Below are 16,709 nucleotides of genomic sequence, written 5' to 3'. Positions count from 1 at the left end.
CACAAAAATAAATTTATAAATTGACATAGGTTCATACGTATGTTAGATTTACGTTACAATAAAAGTAACTTTACAATCTGACGTACCACATTTAGCCATAACAATTTGTGAATTTATTTTTGGAAAATCATTTTATGGCTAAAGCACTTCTCAATTCAAGTTATCTCTTCCACTGTCATACACAACATTGTTATAGTTAGTATAGAGGCAAGACAACCACTATTTTCAAATAAAGTGAATAAAAAGGTTTACAGCTTACAACTGCTATTACCAACTATGGGTATATTTGGACACTTAGAGTATCTCAGGATTTTTGTGAGTAGTGATGAAATGGTTTGAGTAAAGGTGTTTTATTGAATTTTGAAAAACAAGAGAAAAAAATTGAATAAAAATATTATAAATTAAAAGATTGTTTGAATATAATTTTTTCATATTATTTTTGTTTTTGAATTTGTAAAAGATGAATTACTTTCTGTATTTTATTTTGAAGTTTGTAAAAGTTGTATTGACTTTTATATTTGAATAATAATTAAGTAATGATTAGATAAAAAATTTAAATTTTTGAAATTAAATAATATTAATGTTTAAAAAATATTTAAAAATAAAATTATAAAGAGTTCTGAAAACTCTTACGGTATCCAAACATGAGACTAGTTTTCACGAGAGAGAACTTTGGCCGAGAGCCAATATATATACATGAAATAATTATTTGACCAAGAAATGACAAATGTTACGATAAATTGACCTAAGTTCTAAACTCAAGAAAGCAAGTCTAGAACTCCCTATAGGCTACAATTTAATTACCTTCTGTACTCTATTCTAGTTTACACAAATTGGATCACTAGAATAAATGGTTTTTAGGGGATTTGACCCTTCGTAGGTTATATTTACCTTGAAAATTTTTACTCATCATCTCTATGTTATACACATCCAGAATATAGAAGCCTCAAGGAAATGGTTATTGAAGCTCTGGCAACAAAGGAAACAGTTAGTGGAAAATTTTGAGATTCTAATACTCTCAGTTTGCTTACTTTTTTGCAACTTGGGAGTCTTATTTCTTGCATATTGCAAGTGGGTATCCCTCTCATAGGGTTGTTCTGGCATTTCATCCTACAATGGATGAAGAATTGACCAACCAGTGGCAACATTTTTCGTTGTCTGAAGCTGAGTTTGAAGAAGTTTTAGTGCAGGAATCTGAGTTGGATTTATCGTTAATCCTGATGATTATTGTCTCCTATTTAAACTATGTTCACTGAAATTTTACAATAAGGAGGCCTTCAAGCCCATGATGCGTAAAGTTTGGAATCCAGTGCATGGTGTCAGATTTTTCGACTTGTTGATAATCTCTTCGTGGCACAATTCTATGTTTCAAGTGATAAAGATAAGGTGTTTCGTAACCGTCCATGGACTCGTGATAAGAGTTTGGTTCTTCTTCAAAACTACGATGGTAATCTTAAACTGTCTGATATTAAATTGGATTATGCTTCATTTTGGGTTCGGATTTATGATTTACCATTGAAAGGAATAGCTGGTGATATTATTAAACGGATTGGTGCTTCCATTGGTGTTGTTGATGATCTTGATTTGCCAATAAATTCTCCGTGGTGGGGAATTTTCTCAAGAGTTTGTATATCTTTGGACATCAATAAACCATTGCCAAGAGTGAAACAAATCATATTGGGTGATTCTACTACTGTAAGGGTCTGATTTAGTTATGAGAAATTTTCCAATTTCTATTATTGTTGTGGCAGATTGGGACATGGAGATCGAGATTGTGAATTTTGGAGAGTAATCGGTCTGATTATGAGAAAAATGGGTTCCCTTTTGGTGCTTGGTTGAGGGCTTCAGGTGCTGGTTCTACTACTCAGAAAAATAATTTGGATAAAGTCAATCATGTTCATATTACTACAGAGGATCCTCAAACTACTGGTAATTGTGTGTTTGGTGATGAATTGTTAAGCCCGGCGGTGATTTCTAGTTCTATGGCGAACGGTTTTCGGTTGGCTGGTAAGGCCATGGACTCAGGAGTTCACATTCTCTACGATATAGTTTGGAGAAAAGATCCCGATTTGGTTTTTGTTATGGAAACCAAATCTCTAGTTTCCCGTATGGAGAAACTTAAATTTAAGTTGGGTTTTAATGGGTTTTTGGTTGTTGACTGTGAGGGTAGGAGTGGGGGTATTGCTTTGTTTTGGCGTGGGATTATTGATCTACAACTTCACTCATATTCAAAGCATCACTTTGATGCTAGGGTTTTGGACGTTGATCGTAGACTTCAATGGAGGCTTACGACTGTGTATGGACATCCAGATGCTCAGAGGAGGAGAAATGTTTGGAATTTATTGAAATCATTGGTTGATATGCATATGGGTCCCTGGTTGTGTTTTGGATATTTCAGTGAAGTTCTTCTCAATTCAAAAAAGTGTGGTGGTCATGCACGGCTTGAGTGGCAGATGTCTAATTTTTGGGAGGTGTTGGATTTTTGTCAATTTAAGTGTTTGGTCTCATATGGTTCCCTGTTTATATGGTCAAATATGTGTGAAGGTGAGGCTCTTATTCAAGAGAAATTGGACAGATTCTTAGTTGATCATGGCTGGTTGATTTTGTATTTACATTATACAGTTAGCAATTTGCATCTGTCTTATTCTGATCATAGTTGCTTATTCATGGATAGCATTGGTACTGGGGTAGTTTATTGGAGAAGGAAAATACCTTTTAGATTTGAAACCATGTGGGTTTGTGCAAATGGTTGTGAGGAAGTTATTTCTAAATCGTGGGGTCTCGGGATAAATTCTGTAGAAAAGTGGAAGTATGATCACTTTGGTAATATCCAAGTTCAATTGGAAGTAAAGAAACATGCTCTGTCTAGTTTGATGGCTGATCCTAATTCTGATTATATGCACACTAATCTCTTAAGCATGATATTAATATATTATTGGAAATGGAGGAGTTGATGTAAAAATAACGGTCTAAAGTATTGTGGTTAAACTCAAGGGATCAGAATTCTAAATTTTTTCATCAAAAGGCTTCGCATTAGAAGACTAAAAATTTTATTTCTAGATTGAATGATAATGTGGGAGTTTGGAGGGAGGGGAGGGAGCTGGAATCAGAGGTTTATACCTATTTTACATAAATGTTTACTACCTCTAACCCGACTTCTATGGATTTAATTCTTAATCTTTTGCAACCCAAGGTGACAAATTATATGAATACTAATCTGTTGAAACCATATACCCAAGAGGAAGTTAAGGAAGCTTTGTTTCAAATACAACCCTTGAAAGTGTTTAGTCCTGATGGCATGCCTCCAATTTGTTTTTTAGAAATATCGGGACATTGTGGGGTATAAAGTGACAAATGTTGTTTTATACTCCTTTAATCGTGGGTTAGTCTCTCCTCACTTAAATGAAACATTTATAGTTTTTATTCCAAAGAATAACCAACCTGAGAAAGTAACTAAATATCTACCCATCTGTCTATGCAATGTAGTTTATAAGATTATTGCCAAGGTCATTGCTAATAGACTAAACTTATCTTTCCTTATGTGATTTATGATAGACAATGTGCTTTCATATCAGGTCGACTCATTACTGATAATTTACTTCTTGCTTTTGAGACTTTTAATACTATATGGAAGAAAATGAGAGGCAAAAAATGTGTTATGAAACTTTATATCAATAAAGCCTATGACAGAGTAGAGTGGGTTTTTCTTCATCAAGTTTTGTTAAAATTGGGGTTTGATTCAAAATGGGTGACGTTGTTATGTCTTGTTTGACTTCTATTACTTATAAGTTGTTGCTTAATGGGATTCCTACTTCATCTTTTACTGCATCTAAAGTTTGCGACAAGGTGATCCATTATCTCCTTACTTATTTATGCTATGTGTTGAAGCTCTATCTACTCTTCTTCATCATTTTGAATGTCGTGGGTTTCTTAAAGGTGTAAGGGTATGTCTAGTACTTCTCATATCACTCATTTATTCTTTTCAGATAATAGTTTAATTTTCTATCAAGCAACATCTGCTGCAAATGAGTGTATTAAACATTTACTTCATCTTTATGAGTTTGCCTCTGGTCAGAAAATTAATTTGGACAAGACTGAATTGTTAGTAAGCAGAAATGTTGATGATTAGGTGGTGAATGATATTAAGAGACTTTGGAATACTCAATTGCAACAACATAATCGTTATTTGGGCCTCCCATCTTTTGTTGGTAAATCTTGTAATTTGATTTTTAAGGAGTTTAGAGAAAGGGTTTAGAGAAAGTTGCAAGGTTGGAAGGAGAAAGTGTTATCACAAGCTGGTAGGGAGATCTTAATCAAAGTTGTTGTTCAGGCATTGCCAACTTACACAATGAGTTGCTTTAAATTACCTAAATTGTTTTGTAAGGAACTTGAAGGGATGTTTGCAAGGTCTCGATGGGGTCAACAAGGCCATATTCGCAAAGTTCATTGGGTGAGTTGGAAAAAGTTGTGCACTTCAAAGTTTGATGGTGGGATGGGTTTCAAAGATTTATAGTTATTCAATATTTCCTTACTTGCAAAACAAGGCTAGAGATTATTGGATGATACTCATTCTTTGTTTTACAAAGTATTTAAGGCTAAATACTTTCCCAAATCATATTTTCTGAGCTCTAGTTTAGGGTATAGGCCTTCTTATGTTTGGAGAAGCATCTTTGCAGCTAAGAAGGTTTTGCAACTTGGGTGCCGGTGGCGCATTAGACAGGGGGATAAAGTTCAAGTTTGGCTCCCAATTTCTTCATTGCATCAGTTTCTGCCCAACCATCATCTCTTAACCTTTGATACTATTCTCAGTTGTTTGTTGAATCAGCATTTAAGGGGCTGGAACAAACCTCTAGTACATGCAGTTTTCGCATCTTTTGAAGCTGAATAGATTTTAAATGTTCCTCTTTATCCACAGTGTTGTGAATATCAAATCACCTGGAGGGATACTAAAAAGGGTCTCTATTCAGTGAAGTCGGACCACCATTTATTATTAAACTTATCATCTGCAAATTGTAATGTTAAAATATTCCCTAAGAAGTTTGACTTTCTGGAGAAAATTCTGGAAGTTACAGCTACATAATAAGGTGAAGAATTTTGCATGAAGGGCATGTCAAGATAATTTGCCTACTAAGGTGAATTTATTGAAAAAATGTATTATTTCTTCTAATATGTGTGCCCATTGTAAGTTGGATGTGGAAACTAGTAGTCATGCTTTATTTCACTGCTCATCTAACTTTGGGAAAAAGGTCTGTGAAAATATAGAAACCATTGTTTATTTCAACAACAAGACAGTAGGGTTATGGAAATGGTAGACAATTGTCTTGCTTATGTTGAGAGCTATGTAACTGTAAAGTCTCATCGTTTGCTACCAAGTAAGGATCGTGTACTTTCAGGGATTCCACCACCACAAGATAAGGTTAAACTTAACTTTGATGGTGTGTTGTTTCAATATTCTGGTCATATTGGAATTGGGGTGATTGTCCAGGATGATAAAGGAGAGATTTTATTTGCTATATGTCGTAAGGAAGTTGGTGTGTTTGATGTTGATGAGGTAGAAGCTATGGCTGCATTTCGAGGTTTGCGGATGGTTTTGAGTATGGGTTTTTTTGATTTTATATTGGAAGGGGATTCCTTGGTGGTTATTTATTCGATCAAAGCAAGAGGCAATACAAGCCAGAATTCTTTGATGGGGCAAATTCAGCTTCATAAGTTCATGACTTATTAAATAACTCATGTTGGACGGCAAGGTAACGAGGTAGTTCATTTGTTGGCTCGACATGCACGACTTATTGACAACACAATACAATGGAATCAATGCCCCTAGTTTCTTGTTTTTTAAGTCTTGGTAGATGTTGAGATGTAATGTATTATCTGTATATTTGCATACATTTTATTATGAATAAAGCAATTGACATTATTAAAAAAATACACATTTTTATTTTTTATCTTTTTTTGTCCTTAACAGGTTTGTGGTGTAAAGATAATGAGTAGAAAAACTCATTTAGCATTGATCAAAATGTAAATATAAATTACTACTTGGATTGGTAACTTATAAATATAAACTACGTTAAAAATAGTTGAAGGTTTATCCTTATCCTAAAATGTTCTCTCGTCAAATGAGAAGTCTAAGATCTAGTTTGGATAGTGAGTTGAGATGAGATGAGATAAAAGTTTTCATAGAATTTGATCAATCCTTTTTTCTGTCGTTAAGGTGGAGAACTGAACCAAGAATTCACTTTATTTATCATCAATCGAATCACTGTTCGAGACCCAGGATTCTATTTTATCATCAATCCAATCACCGTTCACATTTATTCTTTTTCTTATCAATGAATAGATCTCTTTACTTGTATAAAGTTGAATAAAATATTATAAAAATATTATTTTTTTAATATTATTTTTATTTTATGATTTGAAAAATTGAATTGTTTATTATATTTTATTTTAAATTTTAAAAAAATTGTAATAATTAGATGAAATGAATTGAAATGATTTAGTATCCAAACCAAACCTAAGTAGTAATTTTTATGTGTCTAATAATCTTAAGAGTTGGCTAAAGTAATAATGGATTTTTATTTTTTTTTAATGAGTGAAGTGGTAAGTCTTTGATCTTGTGGGTATGCTCTCTAAACTTCGAACCTTGAAGACAATAATTTTTAGAAATTATGTCTCATCAATGAAAAATTAGTAATTTACTTGATTCGTTTACTAAAAGAATTAAAAAAAAAAATCATGGAAAGGAACAAATTCGGAAAAGATTAAAATAAAATAAAATATAGTTGCATTAGGCCCACAGCCCAAGCCCTAACCATCAGGTGGCTCTTGCTCCGCTCGAAGAATGCACTGAGCCGTCAAAGCAGTTTTTGTTTGTCGAAGTAAGGGCGAGCGGAAGTCTCCATAGTTGTCATCGACAAAGAGTGTTACTTTCATGAGCATGATGCTACGCTATGTCCGCTCATCCCTTTGTTACGCCCGCAACTTCTCGACGGAAGTGGCGGCGGTGAATACCGTAGCAACGGGCCGCACCGCCACAACAAAAAGCGCCGGTGGCGGCAGAGACACGCTGGGCCGTAGGCTTCTTAGCCTGGTGTACAGAAAACGTAGCGCCGTCATTGCCATACGGAAATGGAAAGAAGAAGGCCATACGGTGCGCAAGTATGGGCTCAACCGTATCGTCCGCGAGCTCCGCAAGGTCAAGCGATACAAACACGCCCTGGAGGTCTCTCTCTCTCTCTTTCTTTCTTTTTTTGTTTCTGAATAAACCGTCTCCATTCTCTGCACTCTCTTTATTTTGCCCAAGTTTATATTGTGGCTTGTTGACATTCGCTTATTCGTGTTCAGCTTTGTCCTATGGAAGCGATTAAAGTTGTTGTTAGAAACAGAGTCTGGGTTTTTTAAATGATGAATTTTTGGGAGTTCTTTATTGGTTCATGAAAAAATATTTGCATTTCAAGTTGAATGTTGCGACTTTCTTTGGTTTAGCGCCAGTGGCCCGATGGTTAACATAATTGGCCATTTATAGTTGGTTATGGGCTCGAGTTTTTTTTTCTGCTTCTTAGTATTGGAGAATTCGGCTCTCAAATGCCGAGCTATATTCTGGTCGGTTTCAATTTTTAGAGGAGAAAGTAGGGGTGTAATGGGACGAAAATGGATGAAGCGAGCCAGGACTTCAATTTTATGGTGTACGTTCTATTATCCTTAATTTGTAAGGTTTTTTTTTTTTTTTTTTCCAGTTCCTTTTATTGTTCTGAAAATAACAAATCAATTAGCATGTGCACCGGGATGATGAAATCTTTATTTCTCAGCCCTTGAAGATAAAGGGTTGAAGAAAGCTAATGAGATTCAGAAGTATTGCACTCAAGATTACTTCAACATACTCATAAGTTAATGCCACTCTCTTAGAAGGGAAGAGTACCTGTAACCTTCCTACTGTCATATGTAGAAAAGTGGGTAATTATAATATGTCATTAACTGTTTCAAACATGGAGATTGCCAGAGCAGGTTGGTGTTGAAATTCTAGTTCCGGGTAAAGAAAGTTTGGACTCAAATTTAAAACCATAATAGTATCAAGGATTTCCAGAGCTGGAAGACAAAGTCCTCCTTTGTGCGCACTCTTGCAACTATTTGCCCGGTTATGATTGGAGCTTTTAGATCTTAGTGACAAGTACTACTCATGGAAGAGTTTATTTACATATGTTTGCTGTATTTAGATAACATACTACTAACATGCCTACACAAATGTTATTGGGACTTTTGCAATGTGGAAAACCTTTCTTTTGGTACCGAGAAAACAATCATAGGTAAAGAGAATTTAGGGTGTGCATGTCTACTTGCCAAGAAATTGAAGATTCTGTGTTAAGGAAGTGAAACTATGTGAACTGTTCTGTAACTGAAATAGGTTGTAGCACTGGTTCTACTTATCAAAAGGTTTTAGCGCCTGTTTCGAAAGTTTCTGTTCCTATCAATGATATGAAGGCTTATATATTTGCATCTATACATCACTTCATTCAGGCATGATAACTACAGCATGTGATGAAACAACATAAAACTAAATGAGGCAGTTCCAAGGGCATTGAAAGATTGCGATGGCCCTGTCTTACCTTGCTGTTACTTGATTATATAGTAAAATTGACTCATTATTCATTAATATTAATCTTACGAGATTTCTATTCATGTGAGTCATTTATTTTTGTAGTTGGTTTACTTTATTCCTTTGGGAAAAATGGCATCTCCAGACCTCCATTAAATGGGTTGGTGGTGAAGTCATAGTCGCATGAGTTAATTGCCAAAAGGAAAACCAAAATAATGCCATTGGGCTCTATAGAAGTTTCTTGCTGGAGTTAGTTATCAATAAAGAAGTGTCTTGTGGGAGTTGAAAAACTGGAAGTGGAGTTTCATAGTCTAGGTTTTGATAAAATGCAGAAGTGCAGGCCCCTGATTTGGGTATCTACCCCCCTTTCATTTCTAATACTTTGTTTCATGCGAAGATTGAGTCATCTCCGTTTTTTAGGATAGCCCAGGAGATGTCAGATAGCTGCAATATTTATAACCGTCTGCAGACAAATGTTGGATATACGTGTGTTTCTCTATGGTGACTTCTCTGAAATTGCATCCTTCACAACTGGTCATTTGGTTTACCATCTTGGTTTTATTGTTTGTGCAGATCTGTGAATGGATGAGACTGCAGCAAGACATTAAGCTGCTACCAGGTGACTATGCTGTCCACTTGGACTTGATTGCAAAAGTTCGCGGTTTAAATAGTGCAGTAAAGTTCTTTGAGGATCTTCCTGATCAAATGACAGGCCAGCCCACCTATACAGCTCTTCTCCATGTATATGTCCAAAACAAGTTGTCAGCCAAAGCTGAGGCTCTCATGGAGAAAATGTCGGAATGTGGTTTCTTGCAGAATCCGATTCCTTATAACCACATGCTCTCTCTGTATATCTCAAGTGGGCAGCTAGAGAAGGTTGAAGAAATGATTCAGGAACTAAAGAGGAACACTTCACCAGATGTTGTTACCTACAATCTATGGTTATCTGTCTGTGCTTCCCAAAATGACGTTGAAACCGCAGAAAAAGTTTTCCTTGAGCTAAAGAAAGCAAAGTTAGATCCGGATTGGGTTACATATAGTGCCCTAGCCAACTTGTACATAAAAAAGTCTCTTCTTGAAAAAGCATCACATACTTTGAAGGAGATGGAGAAAAAGGCATCTCGGAAAAATCGAGTTGCATATTCTTCTCTCCTAAGTTTGCATACAAACATGGGGGATAAGGATGGAGTTTCTCGAATCTGGGAAAAGATGAAATCATGTTTTCGCAAAATGAATGATGCTGAATATACTTGCATGTTGTCTTCACTTGTGAAGCTTGGGGAGTTTAAAGAAGCTGAGAATCTCTATAGCGAGTGGGAGTCAGTTTCTGGGACTGGTGATTCTAGGGTCTCAAACATACTTCTTGCAGCTTATATCAACCGAAACCAGATGGAAATGGCTGAAAACTTTTATAATCGAATGGTAGAAAAGGGTATCACTGCAAGTTACACTACTTGGGAGCTTCTTACATGGGGTTATTTAGAAAAGAGGCAGATGGAAAAAGTTTTAGATTATTTCAAAAAAGCTGTTGCTAGCGTGAAAAAGTGGGATCCAGACGAAAAGTTGGTTAGAGAAGTGTTTAAGAAACTTGAGGAGCAAGGCAATGTTGAAGGGGCAGAGCAATTATTGATCATTCTACGAAAAGCTGGTCATTTGAGTACTGAGATATATAATTACCTGCTACGAACTTATGCAAAAGTTGGTAAAATGCCACTTATTGTAGCAGAGAGGATGGAGAAGGACAAGGTTGAGTTGAATGAGGAGACTCGTAAGCTCATAAAACTAACTAGTAAGATGTGTATCAGTGACGTTTCTACTAAGTTTTCTTGAGTGTCAAATGAAAGAGTTTATGTTTTGTTTGGTGGTGCCATTAAAAGCTAATCATGTACATCCATCTTGTTTTTTATGCTGCAAGTAAATTCTCTTAAGAGTTTGATTTGTATACCCAGTTTTTTGCTTTTCAATGGATAACGTTAGAGCAGGTGGTGCTGATCCAATGGGGAGGAGCAAGTCTTTTCTGGTGTCGGGAATTCGGCTGGTTCCCCCCCCCCCCCCCCCCTCCCCTCTTCTGCAGACAGATTGCTGGAAGGCACTATGTGGTTTGTTATATTTGGTCTGTACACCCTGATTTAATAGGATCGTCATTGTGTTGGTGATGCAGATTTTGTCATTGGGTTGATATTTTGTCTAGTCTTTTCCGCCTGCAAAGCGTGTCTCAAGTAATGCTGTGGCCTTCTTTGAGTTTCATAGTGAGGTCAATGCCCTGATTATGCAAGGTATTTTCACAATGAGTTTATGATCTTTTATAAACGTTTGACATTTGTCCATTTAATCCAGAGATGCAAGATCTTTGACCCGACACCCCCCCAACCGTCAAAGATATAGATTTTGTTGGCCTAAATAGGTTTGAATTGAGCTTGCTTCTTTTCAAAACATTCTTTATTTCTGAAATGTTTTGCATCATCTTGAGTTTTTTTTAAGGATATTTTTTTCATCAGGGTTGACCAACTCTGGTTAAACTTTCCCAGAGTTTCAAGCCAATCATAACAAGATTTGGTGAAAATTTCTTACCAAATAACACTCATTTGCCAGCTTTTGGTCCAACTAGCTACTGTCATGCATACATATTTGATGATCAAAGGCCTTTCAAATTACTCAAATTAATCATAATGTGGATTAGATCAGTACCGAACAAAATATAATTAACATGGATTTGTTAAAAAAACAAACTAAAAAACAATCTGCATTGGACATGTATTCACCTCAAATGATCCGAATCTAAAAAATTCCCCAAACAATGGCGCCATACAAGCAATACAATGGTGACTAAAACAATTCCCCAGGTTATTGGTCTGATATTCGAAATCTCTTGGATTGTCGGTGGCCTTTGGCCCGGCCACATGGCATAAGCCTTGGTTTTTCACGTTGAGAACCAAGGTTAAAAGACAAAAATCTCTTGATTGAACAAACCATCATCAAGTTAAGAATGACTGAAGTGTTGAATACAAGTGATAACAGACATAATTTTGAGTCTTGCTAGGTAGAACAAACCGCGTAACAACGCTGACATAACTTTTTTTATTAAAAATAAAAACAAAAAGAAAAATTTTGAAAAAAGAAAATATCTCGTCTCATGAAAATTATTTCTTTCATTAAATGAATGCTTTACATGTCAGTATCGGTGTGTGGTATGGTGCACGAACTCGCTTGTAAGAAGATTTTTTCTTAAAAAAATAAAATAATTAAGAAACAATCTTAATCTTAATTTTTTAACGCGCATTAAGAAACAAAATGATTTAAGGTAATCGTAATCTTTAGACATCCAAAGAATGCCTAATCAGACCTAATCACAAAGGATGATGAAGTCGTACTGAAAGCCTTAAATTTGTACATATATTGCCAATATTGCATGTAGCAGATAAAGAGACCTTTTCTAAACCTAATCAGCTTCTAAAGATATTGGGATGGTTGGTGAGGTGGGTAAGAAGTAGCATTAGTTGCTGCATGATGATCAGTATATAACCCATCGATATCTTGCAGGCTTCCCAAAAAGTGCACTTGTGTCATCATTTGCATCAATCCACTGATATATATATATATATATATATATATATATATATATATATATATGACCAAAATGGCTATTCAAAAGGTCTAAACGACCAAAAAGAAAATAAATAAAAGACAAAGAAATCGTAATTACGTGGAGCCAGGATAACCGCGACGACCAAACAGGAAGAGGGGTTTAACCAACCCCACCACCCACATCAACGGTCCCATGATGCTACAAATGTCCCTTTGTTTTGTCGCAAATCATTTACAAATATATTATATAATGATTGTGCTTTAAAAGTATATAGGCGAGAATTACAAATAATAAAAAGATACATGATTCTATTTATAATCATTTTCATTATCATCCTCTCAATATATATTTCTTGATGTGATAATATTAAATGATTGACTCGTAAATAGAATATAATTAATAATTTTCAATCATTTAATATCATATTAAGAATAATCAAAATATGATGATGATAAAAATGATAGTGGCATTACTGTTCTTATAAAAAAACCTATCTTACAATCCAAAATGCATTGATGTGTTATGTCGTATATATAATTTTACAATTTAATGCATTGCATTAAGTCACATCAATGTGTAAGACTGTAAGTAAGCTTTTTTATAATTTCTTTTTGTATATCACGAAGTATTTGCCATTTTGACTTGTGGCAATGCTAGCTTTTCTATGGCCTCCCCCATGCTGTTCAGTCTTTAATGTTTATTTAGGAAAGTATATATATATATATATATATATATATATATATATATATCGAAGTCAAGCAAAGATTTTATCTGGATGACCGTACGTTACTATTAACTTGAAAAAATTTGAGTCTGTAAAGTTATAATTAATTGAGTTAGCATGACAGTGATGATCATCATCATCATCAGAAAAGTCAAGTATATAATTTTCTTTTTAATTTTGCTACATTTAGGTATATATACGTTCAAATTATTAACTGGATTAATGACCACTTAATTATTGATCATCTTTCAAATCGAAAATTACTTTGAATTTGAATCAACAATTAATTATGCTACCAAAAAACTGTAATATTGGTGTAAATTCACCTTTTTCATATGTAATTAAGGAAAAATATTCCTAAAATTTTTGTAATAATATATATATATAGTGGTTCAAAATTCAAACTGCTGGCTTTGACTAGATATATATATATTGGAAGTGTACGTTAGCCGTTTATAATAGTTAATATATATATATATATGTATATATATAAACGCACCAAAAACACGTCTAGAATCGCCGACGTTACGTACGTGGGTTACTGGGCGTAATTGCAGTGTCAAATCAAGCACCATTTCCACATCTACTTTCCTGTCTGTCTTCTTCCCCCTTTAATTGTTTCCCCACGTAAATATTTTTATAGTTATGTTGCAGGTTAGAAGTTGGAGCTTAAAACCCTCCCTCTTCTATCTATCCTTTCTCCTTCCAAAACAACAACACAACTCAAGCTAGCAAATCCTCTCTCTCTCTCTCTCTCTCTCTCATGGCTGCCGAGTATGGAGAAGCTGGTTTTGGCGAAGCAAAGTTGTGCTTACCTTCACATGATCGTGATGTTCCAGATAAGGCAGGCGACAGAAAGGTAATTATAATTAATTACTACGTACAAGCTGCTAGACATTTCTCCAATATTTGCTGAAGTTGCATTCTCTTTGCGTCCCATGACGATTCTCCATGCATGAATATATCCCATCTGGAATAATAATATTGCTTTGTTGCGATCTATTGAAAATATTGCTGTTTGGTTTCTTTAATTTTAGGAGCATAGGAGGCAACGACTATTGATCCAATACTACCACCACCAACCACATGGACAGCATCATCGTCGAAGATCATCCCCTCCAGAGCCGTTTCCACAGGTGCTCTTTCTTTCCCTCTCTCTCTCTCTCTCTCTCAAGCTGGAGGCTGAGGGAACCCAAATTAATATCAAGGAATATGGAAATGGGATTGATTGATCATATTCTTCTTCTTGATCTTGCTCCTCTATTATTAGTATATTTGCGTTGGAAAGTTGGAGGATATATAAAAGAAGGTGATGCGTTAGTATCTATTATATATATATATATATAGACATTATTTATATACATGGGTTAGGTAGTAGTAGTAGATACAAGGTCGAGTGAATATTAACTATTTTGGATAAATGTGAATAATTAAAGTAATTAATTTCATCAAGCCTTAAGAGAACAAATTATAAAAATCCTTCGATAGTTGAATTTGTATGAATTTTTTCATACAAGATAAACCTAATAATTTGATTTTCCGAATTGATACCAAGTCATGTTTGATCATCGATCTGCTTATAATTTGTATTATTATATACTATTGGGATATATAATATAATGGACAACTTCATCATGATCGCATTCAATCACAAATTAAATGTCATACAATTATAATTGCATGCTTACGTACGCAAACATTAATAATTTTTACGACATGAAATTTATCACGTGTCCGTATACTTCAGATATTGTGTCCTGATCATCATGAGCAGCATTTAAAATCTAGCGGGAGACCACCACATGATCATAGACCAAAACTTGGGACGAATGGGGCATCAGGAGGACCTGGAATGCAAGCTTTTTTCCTGGAGTCAGCTGGCAGAAGATCATGTGGTACTGGAGTTTTTCTTCCACAAAGAACAGGCACCAACGTCCCCCAATCAAGCCAGAAGCCAGGTACGTACGTACATCAATATTTTTTATTGAATCCTGCTGGGGAAATTACTGGTGTTTATGTATCATGTCATGTACGTTCCATGCATGTACGTACGCTAGCTACTGTGGTATTGCTGCGTCCTAATAGCAATTAGTAAGCAACAATATTATAATTAATGTATCCATCCGTGTGTGAGAGCACAGTTTAGATCAGTATTAATCTAATTAAGAACGATCAGTTTGCCCATGACTGATAATCTCTTCATCATGTTCTGCAGCCTGCTCGCCGGTTCTCCTCCCTAATCGTGTCGTTCAAGCTCTCAACCTCAACGTCCATGCATTAGGCTTGCATATGTCGGCGCCCCGAAAAGGTTTATACTTCTAACGTACTATATAATCTTCGAATCAAGATTATTTCTTATAATTTTCTGAATCGTAAAAAATATTTTGGTAAAAAATCGTAGAGGATGTTGATTCTATAAATATATTTCATGCATGTTTCTTTAGGTAGCTTTCTCATTAATCTGTTTGATGTAGCTAGCACTATTAATTAACACCGGTCTTTACTAATTTTCAGATAACAAATGCAATCACAAAGGTAGAGATTGCATTTCAAACAAGAAAAAGAATGGTAAGGAGTTACCAGCACAGTACTGTAATTATGTAATCGCCCAGAATCGAAGTTCTTCCCCAGAGATATTTCTTCCAAAGGAATGGACTTACTAACTCTTAAAAGAGGGGGCTAGCTGTTGTACCAGAAATCCATAAAAGCTAAAGCCAGGTCTAGGCAGATCAAGCTCTGCTAGCTGTTTTCTTTTCTTTTCTCTTAAAATATGCTGTTGCTTGTACTTTATCATCTAATGAAATCCAATAACACAGCATATATCGGATCTCGTCCCTTTCAATTTCATTTTATTTGTCCTTGAATATGTTTGAATAATTGGCCCAATGAGATGTTTTATTCTAAAAGCTTCAATAATAAAGTATAAATTATAATGATAAAGTGTGAAATTACTTGTCCAAAAGTTTACTATAGGAAAATGTAGATTTTATTATTTATATTTATATCTTGACATTATCCATCTCGTGAGAGTCACCCTTGATAAGTATGCTGCATATGCATGTAGAATATTTAGTTACATGAGATAGAATCATGTAAAGTTAGGGTTCGAACTGATCAAAAATTTATTGTGAAAAGAATTATGAAAACAAACGAGGCTTAGTTTAATCAATTAAGAAACATCCCGGGAATATTTCATTGAATGTAAACTAAATTCCAGAGTGAAAATCTCAAGTAACTTTATTGTGCTAAAAACTTTAATTTCATATAAATTAAAAATATTTTAATTATAAAAAGATTCTTACATAACATGATTCAAATTCGAGCAAATAATTATAAGCAGTTATGTTCAAATGAGTTGTAAGCATGCATGCAGTCAATCGAGTTTTATTCGTTTAGTTTTATTTGAACGTACATCATGATCAAACTGAGATTATATATAAGCTAATTATATTTTCTGTTCACGCTCAGTTTAGTTATTTTTTGCCCAAGTTCCAACTTATTTATGCGCTAATTAATATAATAAAATAAATTATTTGGATTGTACTTATAACTTTATATACAAATTTTGACAAACTAGCTAGTCATGATCATGAACTTTCGTCGCTCTTTACATATAAATTATACTAATGATAATATTCCTAAGGATTTAAATTTTGAAAAATTATTGTTAATATGATTTTCTCTTATCTTTTTGAATATCTAAATTTTTTTATCATAAAGTTAAAAATAATATTATGAAAAGTAATGAGTATTATGTTATACAAGTTTGTATATATAAACTTCTATAAATAAACTCAACTTTTCATAGA

General features: G+C 34.5%; 2 protein-coding genes across 3 annotated transcripts; both read left to right on the top strand.

Annotated features, from left to right (window-relative positions):
• Nucleotides 1-6,813: 6,813 nt before the first annotated feature.
• Nucleotides 6,814-10,534, top strand: LOC109008656 (pentatricopeptide repeat-containing protein At4g02820, mitochondrial). Its single transcript, XM_018988842.2, has 2 exons — nt 6,814-7,219; nt 9,164-10,534. The coding sequence occupies exons 1-2, from the start codon at nt 6,929-6,931 to the stop codon at nt 10,418-10,420; spliced, it is 1,548 nt and encodes a 515-aa protein (XP_018844387.2). The 5' UTR covers nt 6,814-6,928; the 3' UTR covers nt 10,421-10,534.
• A 3,011-nt stretch (nt 10,535-13,545) lies between these two features.
• Nucleotides 13,546-15,806, top strand: LOC109008657. Of its 2 annotated transcripts, none has more exons than XM_018988845.2 (5): nt 13,546-13,759; nt 13,938-14,036; nt 14,648-14,858; nt 15,116-15,208; nt 15,415-15,806. In XM_018988845.2, exons 1-5 carry the CDS (start codon nt 13,664-13,666, stop codon nt 15,561-15,563), a joined length of 648 nt encoding a protein of 215 aa, XP_018844390.2. In that variant the 5' UTR covers nt 13,546-13,663; the 3' UTR covers nt 15,564-15,806. The 2 variants fall into 2 exon arrangements, with proteins under 2 accessions (XP_018844390.2, XP_035549450.1); XM_035693557.1 differs by having other exon boundaries at nt 13,624-13,759; nt 14,675-14,858; nt 15,415-15,774.
• The last annotated feature ends 903 nt before the right edge of the window (nt 15,807-16,709 follow it).

The sequence above is a fragment of the Juglans regia genome, chromosome 8 (assembly GCF_001411555.2).
Source record: "Juglans regia cultivar Chandler chromosome 8, Walnut 2.0, whole genome shotgun sequence".
NCBI classification, from domain to species: Eukaryota; Viridiplantae; Streptophyta; class Magnoliopsida; order Fagales; family Juglandaceae; genus Juglans; species Juglans regia.
The sequence above is the reverse complement of the archived record's forward strand: the minus strand, read 5'-3'. Positions and strand labels throughout refer to the sequence as shown.